The 12,679-nt window shown below is 33.9% G+C and overlaps 1 protein-coding gene across 2 annotated transcripts in view; it reads right to left on the reverse strand.

The window, feature by feature from the left end:
- LOC109069086 (GDNF family receptor alpha-4-like) overlaps positions 1 to 12,679 on the reverse strand; it is a 57,936-nt gene that overhangs the window by 4,133 nt on the left and 41,124 nt on the right. Inside the window, exons 1-6 of one of the 2 annotated variants that reach the window (XM_042770425.1) lie at positions 11,837 to 11,913; positions 11,444 to 11,719; positions 9,439 to 9,519; positions 5,054 to 5,399; positions 3,197 to 3,306; positions 1,326 to 1,460 (exon numbers count right to left, since the gene is read on the reverse strand). In XM_042770425.1, the coding sequence (XP_042626359.1) occupies positions 1,326 to 1,460; positions 3,197 to 3,306; positions 5,054 to 5,399; positions 9,439 to 9,519; positions 11,444 to 11,719; positions 11,837 to 11,861 (973 nt within the window). In that variant the 5' untranslated portion in view covers positions 11,862 to 11,913. Of the gene's footprint in view, positions 1 to 1,325; positions 1,461 to 3,196; positions 3,307 to 5,053; positions 5,400 to 9,438; positions 9,520 to 11,443; positions 11,720 to 11,836; positions 11,914 to 12,679 lie in introns of those variants that run through there. The other variant, XM_042770424.1, reaches the window with a different exon arrangement.

The raw sequence follows: 12,679 nt of genomic DNA on the forward strand, positions 1-12,679 counted from the left end.
GCATGCCATGTGCGGGGCTCCGTATAAAACACATGAGCTCTTACAATAATAATAGGTATAAGAACAACTTACTTTAATGCGATAATTGGCCTTCTATCCTATAGATTGTAGAACCACTTCTCTGTTGTAATGATTGCAAATTGACCCTGTTACTGATCTTGTCCACCCTATTACCTCTAAGGTTAATTAAATAAGTTTAATTTTTTATTTTGTATTATTTATAAGTTTAACAAATGTTATGCATATCTTTGTGGTTACTTGTAGGGAATGAAATGGTAAAATGAAATCATTTAAAATGGGGCCAAAATTCCATTGAAATTTATCTTATTCTAAAAGAAATGTTGAAATTACACGGTACCTTAAAATACAACAACTTTTTTTCAAGATAATGCCTGTATATGAACATTTGCAGGGTAAAGAAAGGGACATTTTAGCTTTTAGAAAATGTAAATATTACAATAACTGTGCATGCAAAACACTTATTAATTGAGATGAGAATGTCCTGTAACAGGGTGGACATTTGGTCCTTTTTTTTTTTTTTTTGTTCGAATAGAAGAAATGAACCACTCATGGGGATCAAAAAAAAAATAAAGAAACACCCATATATTCTGTTGCCATGGATTTCAAGAATGTTACACTGGTATTAAGCGTTAGGTAAAGGCAAAACCAATTCTTGTCTTGGTCCTATAGATAAACCCTGTTACTGAATATATCCCAATACAAACCACAGGCAGAAAATCCTAAAAAGTGACTCTCTTCAAATGCTTTTCAAAAAGTATGCCCTGGTTCTGCTTAAATGGAGAATCAGGACACAAGTGATGAGAGACAGATGAGGTGATTTCTGAAACGTTCTGTTTTAAATTGAAAAAAACATGACTCCGACTTGGACTTCACTTCTCAGCGGAGCTGCGAATAATACTATGATTTAATAGAAAAACAAAAAAAAAAAAAAAACACGTATGACTAATGGTGCAGTGAATAGCAAGACAAGATACTGTTCATACTGTTCTGAAGGACATCCGATTTTAATGCAAACTTCTACTTTAAAGAATTATTAAAGTGTTTATGGGCAGCTTATGTCAGCATTGGCTATTTAGAAAACGTCTGCATGTTTAAATGCATTTCCTCTCCTTGCCAACTGCTGTGGCCTTCATTTGCAAATCTGCATGTGATGTCTGAACGCATACAGTGTTTAAGATTCATTTCTGAATTTAAGGTTGTAGAAACTTTTGACTATGATAAATGGAGATGCACCGATACTAAATTCCCAACACTGGATGTGACGGCTGACTCAGATGATGTACAGTACAGGAGCTTTGACTCACTGAGACAGAGGTTGTCGGTGAAATAGTTCAGGAACTCAGTGCACTGATCTCTCAGATTCCCGCTGGCTGAACACGAGCACCAGGGAGACACGCTGGATGTGGAGTTGTCCACGTAGTTTGGGGTGATTGGACTGCCTGCGATACCAAACGCATGTAGACATTTCCCATAAGAAGATCAATACACAAAATAGCACTGAAATACTGCATAACAGATATACAGATTCCTTTAATCCAAACTTATAAATACATAAGACTCTTTTACAGACTTGACTTATGGCCTATGAATATTCTTCCATATAGAGGATCCATATAGTCTATTTTTATACTTTGTGTACACTGAGGGCCAAAACTTTGGAATAATTAATATTTTTACAGCTCTATTATATAAGGCTATATATTGGATATATATACGATATACACGTAATTATTACAGTTTAAAGTAGCTGTTTTCTATGTGAATATATTTTTACAGCTCACCAAGGCTGCATATTAATTTATCAAAAAACATTAAAACCGTAAAATATTATAAACAGTTAAAACAAGCTTATAACTATCTGAATACAATTTTAAAAAATTGATTTATTTCTGTGATGTCCTCGTCTGGGCCCCTGTAATATATTGCATGTGATTATATTTTTTCGCCGCTGAATTTTTCACCAGCATCATTACTGCCAGTCTTCAGTGTCACATGATCTTCAGAAATCATTCTAATATGCTGATTTGCTGCTCAAGAAACATTTCTGATTATTATCAATGTTGAAAACAGCTGTGCAGCTTCATATTCTTATGGAAACTGTGATACACTACCTTTCAAATGTTAAGGTTAGGCCAGTGATTAAAATAATTTAATAAATCATAATAATAATAATACATTAAAGACATTTGATACAAAAACAATTCTACATCAAGAAAAAAAAACATAAAATAAATACATTACAAAAAGAAAAATAATTCTAATACATACAAATGGTTTTTTTTTTTGTTTTTTTTTTTTTGTTTTAATAATTTTCTCTTTTTTTTTTTTTTTAATCATTTTGAAAATAAATTTCTGAAGGATCATGTGACTGGACTGGAGTAATGAGAACCATTATAAATAATTAATCAACAATAAAAATAATCAAAAAAAAACAGGAATAAATTATATTTTAAAAAAAAATAAAATAAAAAAAATTTATTAAAAATAGTAATAATATTTCATAATATTACTGCTTTTTCTGTATTATTTAATTAATTATAATTAAATAAATATAAAATCTATATAAATATTTTTAACTACTCAAGAATATTGAAATAAGTATAAGCTAAATCATAATATTAGAACTATTTCAGAAATTATAAAACACATAAAAGCAAAAATCTTAAAAAAAATATAATTTTCTAAAAATAATTCTTAATTCCAAACATTTGGCCGCCAAAGTATAAACATTAAAGATATAATATTACACGTGTATGTGGAAAATTACATTTCCTTTCCTGTCAGAAGTATGTCTGTTGAATAGAAATTTTTGTTTAAAAAAGAGATTTATTTAAAGGGGATTCTGTTTTGCTCAATATATAGCAAATGAGCATGAAGCAGAACTAAACAAACAAAAAGGCTCTATGTAACAGAAAGCCTCATAAAAAATATTGCCTTCAATCTGTTTTATTTGGAAGTGAAATCAATCTCTCCATGACTTTAAAAGAACCTGGGTAGTTTTATAGTCTCTCATCACAGACACACAGGTGTCCCTGTGTTTCTTTGAATAAGAGAATAACCAAGGTATCACTCTCCAGACCAATTACATCAGCCTCGCTCCTGTTTTAATGGCCAGCCACGATCATGCATGCAAATCCTTTTCCAGTTTGCAGAACAACAGTTTTTAACCACTCACCTATCAGTCCAGTGTAAGCAATAAGACATGCGGCGTAGTTTCCCTGTTTGCAGCCGGTGGCAGACTGCTCTTCTGGCTGGCAGTCGTACTGAAACTGGGCCAAACGGGACCTGCAGAAGAAGCACAGCTGTATATATGCATGGACAGCAGCCAAGCAGACAGAAGCATCCTAATAAGTGTGTCGGCCGTACTGACATAATCATGAAGACACCGACGTCCAAATCTGCTTCTCAACTGGTTTTGCTTCACGATACATTTCAGATGACACTGGACATCAAATGGCAACTCAACTCAACACTGACAAACCAAATGTCTTTTAACTCTTAGTTTTTTTTTTTTTTTTTTTTTTTAGTTGTCAGCTGCCACCAGCATTTTTGATAATTTTCACAAAACTTTCATGGACCCCTGAAAAAAAAAAGTTTATTTGAGCTTCATTTTTTTTTTTTTTTTTTTTTTTTTTTTTTTTAATCAATACTTGAACGTGGGAAAGTTTCATAAAAAAAAAAAAAAAAAAAAAAAAAAAAAATCATGTTTTTGTCAAAGACTACCTCCGGATCAGATTCAAAACGATGATCAAAACATACCCGGAGCAGATCGGTTTCATCAACACATTCACTAATAACCACAGTTTTTATTTATATGTTGTTTAATGTTTGATAATCACATTATTTTATATATGCATCTACTTAATCACTCGTTTCTGCTTCTTCTTCGCCGTGTTTTGATCCAGATATTCAATACTTTTTCAGAAGGTGTGTAATAGCGCCTTCGGCAGAGTTGCCAAGTCCATGATTTTCCTGCAAAATTGGACATTTCAATTTTTTTTTTATCTGCAGGTTGAAGTGAAAACTCTTTCCCCCGGAAAGAGATTTCGACCGAGGTGTGATTTTGATAGCCATTTTCTCCCAGAAAGTGATTGGGCTAGTTTTGAGTATCAATTTTAGGCTGATTTTGTTTGGCAGGCCTGGCAACCCTGAAACACGGAGAGCAGGAAAATCACGTCAATGGCGGGAAGCACTGTCTCATAAATGGGGAAAGAGTTAATATCATCAATAAGGGAAGAATTTAAACTCACTTTTAGTTTAAAAGTAGTCCCTTTAATTTTTAAAATGTATAGTCCCCCATATTTTGATTGTTACATCAAAATCCATTAAACAGTAAGCAATGTTTTTTTTTCTCTATTGTCTGTGACGCTCCCAAAATAGACCGTGTTGTTTTAAATGCCAACATCCTGACAACATCTTTGATAAATAGTCATCATCATAATAGCATGCTGCTTTTCTTGACGTCATTTGCGAAGGCATCCGAGTCCGTTAATCAACCACTGGAAGTAAAGAATGCTACCTTACAAGCAAATATTATTTTTCATAGCAGTTGCAGTTAGCTCTCATCTTTAATACCAATTAATCATCAACAGATGGTTTTCTTTTGGTTATTTATAGCGACAGAGTGAACGGGAATGCATGTGACTGTGCTGTATAGGATCCAGAATATTAATTATGATGAAGTGAGGTCTGAATCTGACTTCATCTAACCTGCACTGCTCAATATTTAATGCACAATCGTGAGGTTTAATCTGGACCAGCCTGACTTCTCAGACATCTGAGGGTCTCACAGCTTTAATTTGTCAGTCCAATGTCGATTTATACAGACATGGATTACGAGGAATGTGAAGAAAAGCTCCTTTCTTAGCAGCAGTAATGCGTGCGTACTCTCTTTTCTCCAGACAGCTATAGAAAAGCCAAGGCTTTCTTTACCCTGAGAAAAGAGTGTATGCAAGGTGAGTTGTTTATTCTCGTCGCCCACACAGTACGTGGCTGGCCGAGCCCACAGAGAGAAGAAGCCTCTGAAACTTACCTGCAAACATAATCGGCCTTACAGATCCTCATCTGGGAAAGGCAGCTGGGTTTATCCTCTCCCTCATAGGAGCAGCTGGGCACGATGGTCTGTCGGCGTCTCTCTGAGCAGGCCATGTCGCTGCAAGGGCAGAACAGCAGCTCGTGGGTGTACTCCGGAGGCACGCGGTCGAAGAACCGCCGCAAGGCCTTGTTGCACCTCGATCGGTTACACAAACCCGACTTGGTGGAGGGCTTGATGCATGTTGACACGTACTCGGTGCGCAGTTTCTGGCACACATCGTCGACGTTGCAAGCTTTGGCCGCGTCCAGGCAGCGGTTCACTGTTGTCATACCGAGCTCAGAATCTGTGGAGAATTCAAATGTTTCTCAAACCCAGTCTTGACTGAAGTGATCGAATCTGTTCTGTTTGGTCAGAGAATGTAGTTGAGATCCAGTTGGTCTCAGCCTCATTGTATGACAAAATCTACTTTTTTATTCAGTTTTCTGTACAGCTATTAGATCTTATTCAGGTTATGCGCCATACTGACAAAGAAACACACCGTATGATGGCATTAGGGTTAAGTTATCGCTACCACAGTATAAAATGTCTTTATTAGAGATTTTGCTGCATCTTTTATTTCACGGTATGCAAATGCGACCCTGGACCACAAAAGCAGTCTTAAGTCTCTGGGGTATATTCATAGCAATAGCCAAAAAAACATTGTATGGGTCAAAATTATTGATTTTTCTTTTATGCCAAAAATCATTAGAATATTAAGTAAAGATCATGCTCTGTGAAGATATTTTGTAAATTTCCTACCACAAATATATCAAAACTTAATTTTTGATTAGTAATATGCATTGCTAAGCACTTCATTTGGACAACTTCAAAGGCGATTTTCTCAGTATTTAGATTTTTTTGCATCCTCAGATTCCAGATTTTCAAATAGTTGTATCTCAACCAAATATTGTCCTCTCCTAACAAACCATACATCAGTGAAAAGCATATTTATTCAGCTTTCAGATGACGTATGAGGCTCAATTTTGAAAAATTTACCCTTATGACTAGTTTTGTGGTCCAGGGTCACAAAAATATAATATATATATATATATATATATATAAAGTATATCATTTTTTATATAACCTCGTTGGCACATCATTGCCTATACCTGTATTTGGGTGCTTTAGTTGCAAAACTTAATAGTAAGAAACTTATATCATGTTTTAACTGACTAAAGTTATGATTAATGTCTTTATATATTTGAATGTGTTCAGTGTATTTTCATCCTGACCCGGGATGATAGTCTTTACATCATCACGAATGCCGACACTACGTCAGGACGTAAAAGACACAGATTCATTGAAATTAACTGTCTGAAAAAAACAATTTGCGGTTCCCGAACATTCAGGGGCCAGTTGCATAAACTTGGCTCCTATGTTAAGACAGTGTCTTAAGAACAAGAACAAGTCAGCTAGCCAAGGGGGAATCAGTCTTATTCATATAAAGTTCTATGTTTTTATGTAACCGAATGTAAAAATGTTGACCAGTCTTTAAGAAAAAAATTAGATTAATCTCTTTTAAGACTAGCCTAAAACTTTTATGCAGATAAAAGGCCCCAGATCTCCTTCGCTTCTTATTTCGCTTGAATGGTCAAATACACACACAATTATTACAAAATGCATGTCCTGTGGAGTTTTCACGTAAACACAGTTGGTTATGTATTAAATAAACAAACATTGGTCTTAAAGCGACAGCAGTCTTATTTACCTGCTGCTGTCTGTCATTAATGTAAACCAAACAACAAAGACAGAGAAAATCACTCGCTGCTCTTGACTGAATCACTTTTTTTTTAATCTTGAATAAGAATCAGTTAATATTTGATTCATTCAGTGAAGACTATGTAGTATTTTAGTTACACACTTGATTATTCAGTTTCTGTAGTATTTCTGACTACATAAACCTACTATAGCTGAAAAACATCAGCTTATTTAATATGTATTTTTGTTTGTAATTTGCTTCTTTGTTCTTATTTTTAATAACAAATATAGAATACAAACAGGTATATTGTTATCATGAAATACTTTTAAATAAGATTGTGGTCATATCGCCTGGCCCTACACTGTGTAAAGGTCCTAGATCACAACTTTGAGAACAACTTTCAAAACTGTTTAAAGGAGTTTTTGTCTACTGTAAGTTTTTTCAGATATCAACAAGAATGAGCGAGGACCACAGTTTCAGCTAAAAATCTTCTGTTCTACAAAAAAAAAAAAGAAGTCACCTTCATCTTTGATGGCCTGAGAGAGAGTCAATTAACAAGCAGAGCACAACACATACCGCAAAAATGAAAAAAGAAAAACATTTTCACACACTCATGTCCATCATGACATTTTGACTGCAAATTTAAGTGATGAGCACCTTTTCTATTCAGAAGGTGTTGTTGGACTGATGACAGAGATGAGCACATGGTGAAAGAGTCAAAAAAGGTGAGAAACAATGCATTTAAATGAGAAGTGAAGAATATGGGCCGAAAGCCAATCTCTGTGATGCTTTTTGATGTTCAGATACAACTAAACAACTAAACAGATTTGAGCTGGACACATCAAAACATCAGACTTCAGTGTTCTTTGCTGCTCCTTATGTTATTCTTATCAAGTTTTGGCTGATCCGGGTTCTTGTGTTGCTAAATGGCTCTTTGGAGATTTAAAGGTTATTCATGATATATTATAAGTTCTTCTGAGGAGTGTTTTGATTTTGGGGTTTTGTGAAGCACTAGAACATAGATGGTTATAAAAAAAAAAAAAAAAAAAAAAAAAAAAAAAAATAGAGAATAATATGCTCTTTGTTACTTTTAAAGATGGCATTAGGCTAGTGTTATTTTTAGTATCATTTAGAGCTTTTATTTTTATATTTTCAGCTTTCATATTAATGTTAGTTTAAATTAATTCAATAAAAATAATAATTATAATTATTTAAGTTTTTGAATTTTTGATTTTGAAATTTTTATTTGTTTAAATTTTTCTATTTAGTTTTAACTTATTTTATTTTTAGTAATTTAAGTATTTCAACAGATACAAATTCATTTAGTAATATTTATATCTTATTTCAGCTTTATTTCAATAAATGAAAAGACAAAGTATGATTTTGAGGATTTGTTTGTAACAGTACGTTTTGAAAATAAAATGTTTTAAAATGTTTCGAAAAGGTTTAAATTACGAGAATAAAGCAGGGTTTGGATGCAATGCATTTATTCTCATATTTGTCATTATGACTTGAAACGCTAAGACTTTTTATCTAAATATTTCTACTTTGATGTCTTAATGATACGTCTTGATTTTGAAAGCATTTGCTTTAATGCTTGTCCTGTTCCAACAAGATCTTTTTTTGTTTCTTGCCATCTTTATTTTTTAAGATTGTTGGGTTCACAGATGTTCTGTGGCTATCAGATGTGGGATGATTTGGTCACCGTTGCACATGTTGTGGAAAGAGAAATGCTGGAGTGATGTGACTCGAGGTTCAGATAACACAAGGGCAGACTAGTTTGAGTCACAAATCATTACGACCAAAGGAAATGCCTCATGATGTGAAAGGAAGTCAGGAATGAAAATGAGATGGAACAAATTAAGCGGAATGCTGTCGAAACATCTTTCAGAGAAATCATTTTAGCTTTCCGATCAACATCATCAAACTGAACGGCCTACATCGTGATGGTAATACAAAAGCACAGTAAGTAACTAAGGCTAAGGTCGGTAAAAGCTGAGGAAAATGAAAAAGCAGCTCACTCAGACTCTGGAAATCTCTCTCTCTCTGTATTTCATTGTGATTAATCATTCACCTTACAGCTTTGTTGATTCTTACAGAGCTGATGAAAAATCCAGTCCAGACACAAAGCTTGAGAATCATGACTAATTTCCATGGGACAGCTGAACAAAAACAAGGGTAGAACTAAAGGAGATGACAGTGAAAACATGTTTCAGAGCAACACTAATACACAATGACTGAGATTCTGCCACACCAGAGACACATTTACACATTTGCGATGCTAATAAGATGTCAGAGCACCATGACATTTCAAGAGAACATTATTGTACGAGAGTCCCTGTGTGTGTGTGTGTGTGTGTGTGTGTGTGTGTGTGTGTGTGTGTGTGTGTGTGTGTGTGTGTGTGTGTGTGTGTGTGTGTGTGTGTGTGTATTCTAACTCTGCTTTTTAAGTCTATTTCTAAGCCCTGAGCTCTAGTCAGTCACAATACAAAGAGGCTGTAGATAAAGACATGTTGGCTGCCATTACAAATTTTTACAAGAAGCTTTATTTATTAAAAAGCATTTTCATATTTGATTGCGTCTTTGTTTATCAATATTTTGAAAGGTCGTAGGTCACCATATTGTATGAAATGGATCATCTTACCTGCAGTGATGGAGGCCAGACGGACAAAGTCATATCCTTTCTCTATCGCTTCATATGGATAGTTCTCTACCAGGTTGAGCCCTGCGAGAACAAACATCTTGTTTCAGAAATTGCATCGTATATGAAATGTTTTATACAGAACAATATATTTTTAGGGACCTCATGGAGTCGGGTGATACTGAAGGTGTTTTTCACAAAAACAGGCATAATTGATTTTTTTTTTATGGTGTCTTTTCCAAGTGCGACATATGAGACTGCAAAACATATAACTGTAAAAAAAAAATGTGAACACAGTAAATAATCACAAATCGTAGTCCAATACTGATTCGAAATTACATAACAAAAATTCTAGTCAGTAACATAATCCATTACATTTTAGGATATATAATTGGACTAGTTTTTGATTACTTTTACATTACTTTTGACCAAATTCATTTATCACATTGATTTAATATAATCTTGTGCCATATTTATATAAAAATTTAAGGAGAAAGAAAATATATTCAATCTGTTGTTATTAACAACATGACATGCATTAAACTTTACATTACATCATGGTTTCCCAAACTGGGGTTAAAATTGGGTTAATTTTTTTCATGAATGAAAATCTAATAAAATTAAACCATAAAAAATGTAAATTAATTTAAAAAAATGTTATCATTAAAAATAAACACTTACTAAAAAATGATGAAATATTTTATTTTAAAAATAATTTAAGTAAATATATTAGTTTGTATCATGTGACCAATAAAAAGTAACTGTAGTCTACTGTAGAGTATTTTCAAATGTAACACAATCTTAATTTTTGGAATCTGATTACATAATCAGTTACTACCCAGCACTGCTCACATTATGCCACTGCTTTGACAGCCTTTCAAAAGTACAAAATTAAAACTTTCTGTAAGCAACATGTACATTTCAAATATATTGTTATAGATGTTTTGCCGGTGTCTGATTTTAAAAAGCGCTCTTAAAAGTGTGAAATGGTCTTATATTTTTCCATCTACAGAGCAGTGAGATTTCTCTGCGAGCCAGACGTGGCAAAAAACGCATCAAGAAAACCAAGCAACCGGCAAAAAGTTCCGCTGCGGTTGGTTAGGACATCAACTTCAATTAAATTTGAAAGAGATTTTAACATTTAACGCTTTATAGCTTTGTGTCTGGTTATAGGACACATTGTTACATGAACGTTTTTCCATTCTGTCGTTGACACCTTTAAGAATTCCATGTGTTTACGGCCAATTTGGACTGCATTACAGCTGCATAACAGTACAGTTCACACTTCATGAGGGCAGGTCAAGTTACTGAATGCTGCATATGAGTTTATAGGCAGCCATAAGTCATATGTTAGTGTCTTCATGCTTGTGACGTCAATGCCATGAGAATTTCTGAATTGCATGTTTTTACAAATTTGTTTCATGTTTTTACAAATAAAAGGAAGTTTTGTGATTTATATATATATATATATATATATATATATATATATATATATATATATATATATATATATATATATATATATATATATAAATAAATTATTGCTTTTATTCTGCAAGGATGCATTAAATTGATCAAAAGTGACAGTAAAGTTATTTATAATTACAAAAGATTGTTATTTCAAATAAATGCTGTTCTTTTGAGCTTTCTATGCAACAAAGAATCCTAAAAAGAGTCACGGTTAATGATTTCTAAAGAATTATGTGACTGAAGACTGGAGTTTCTTGAGCAGCAAATCATCATATTAGAATGATTTCTAAAGATCATGTGACACTGAAGACTGGAGTAATGATGCTGAAAATTCAGCTTCGATCACAGAAATAAATTACATTTTAAAATATATTCACATAGAATATAGCTATTTTAAATTGTAAAAATATTATAAAAATATTACTGTTTTTACTGTATTTTTTATCAAATAAAAGCAGCCTTTGATACGTCTATATACTGTGTATCTGTATATATTTTACTATATAGACATAAAATAAAATATTATAATGTTACTCGCCATGGATGCCAGACTGGTGGAGACTCCAGTATATGCTGAGACAGTTTTTCTCTTTCTTCATGCCTCGTCTGCATTGGCAGCCGTACAGAGGGCTGGACAGCAGGGCAGAGACAGCGTTTGCACACTGACTGCGGGCTCCAGGGCCGAGTTTCATGCTGCCGTTACCGGCGACGCACTGGCGCAGGGTCCGGAGACGCGGGCTGCAGGTCTCATCACTGGAGCAGGTGTCTCCCGCTATGAGACAGTCTCTCCCGGCAGAAAGCAATACCTGCAGAGCTAAAGGCAATAAAGAAGGGATTTTTGTCAAATTCACCACCAAAGCTTAGTCAGATGTGGTTTACTAGAGCTGTGAAGTGTATTTTATTGATATCACTCAGGCAGCAAACAACTAACACAGCAATATCCATCTTCTCAGCATCAGAAACAGTGGCCACCAGACACAAGCGTCTCCTTTGCCATGCAATACGGCTATTAAATAACCATCAGGTTTCACAGGCTACCCTCAAACACCTGCACTTCATTAAATACAATCACATCCCATCTGCCGTTCAAATGTAATTATTTACTTTCACTAACTACTGCATGCTGATCCGGGTCTTGTCTGTGACCATATTCTGTGTGTCGTTTTCACAACGTACACTCTTCATAAATTGCATTTACAGTACTTGAATTCTGTGTGTTTACTGTATTTATGGTTTTAAACCCTCATATTGAGTTTCTGACTTTGCTTACACTTTTTTTCCCCCTTGTTACCTCAAAAATGACTGGCCTACAAAATAACTGCTTATAAATTTCTCCTGATGTTATATTATTACCAAATCTTAGATTAAGAAAAACACTGACTTGGCAACACTGCTCACTGGGCTTATGCAGATTTTAAGTAAACATTGCCAAAATGATCCACAAATAATACTTTTTACACTCACAAAACTAAGGTGAATAAGTTCATATAAATGAGGCCTGCGATCAATCCATTTAAAAAAAAAATTACAAACCTGTGCTTATTGAAATAAAACAAGTTGACAACGATTGAAACCAATATTTGGTGATTATATAGCATAATGGGAGATTTGTATAAGGTTGGGCTCTTTTAACCTGGATTTTTAGCACTATAATATTACTCAAATTTGTAAGCCAATCGCAGACATCATATATTGCATAAGCATTTGCTTTTATTTCATATATCATACATTACCTGGTAAATTTAAATGATGTCAGTAACACGATAAGCTTCTA

This window comes from Cyprinus carpio, chromosome A14 (genome assembly GCF_018340385.1).
Source record: "Cyprinus carpio isolate SPL01 chromosome A14, ASM1834038v1, whole genome shotgun sequence".
NCBI classification, from domain to species: domain Eukaryota; kingdom Metazoa; phylum Chordata; class Actinopteri; order Cypriniformes; family Cyprinidae; genus Cyprinus; species Cyprinus carpio.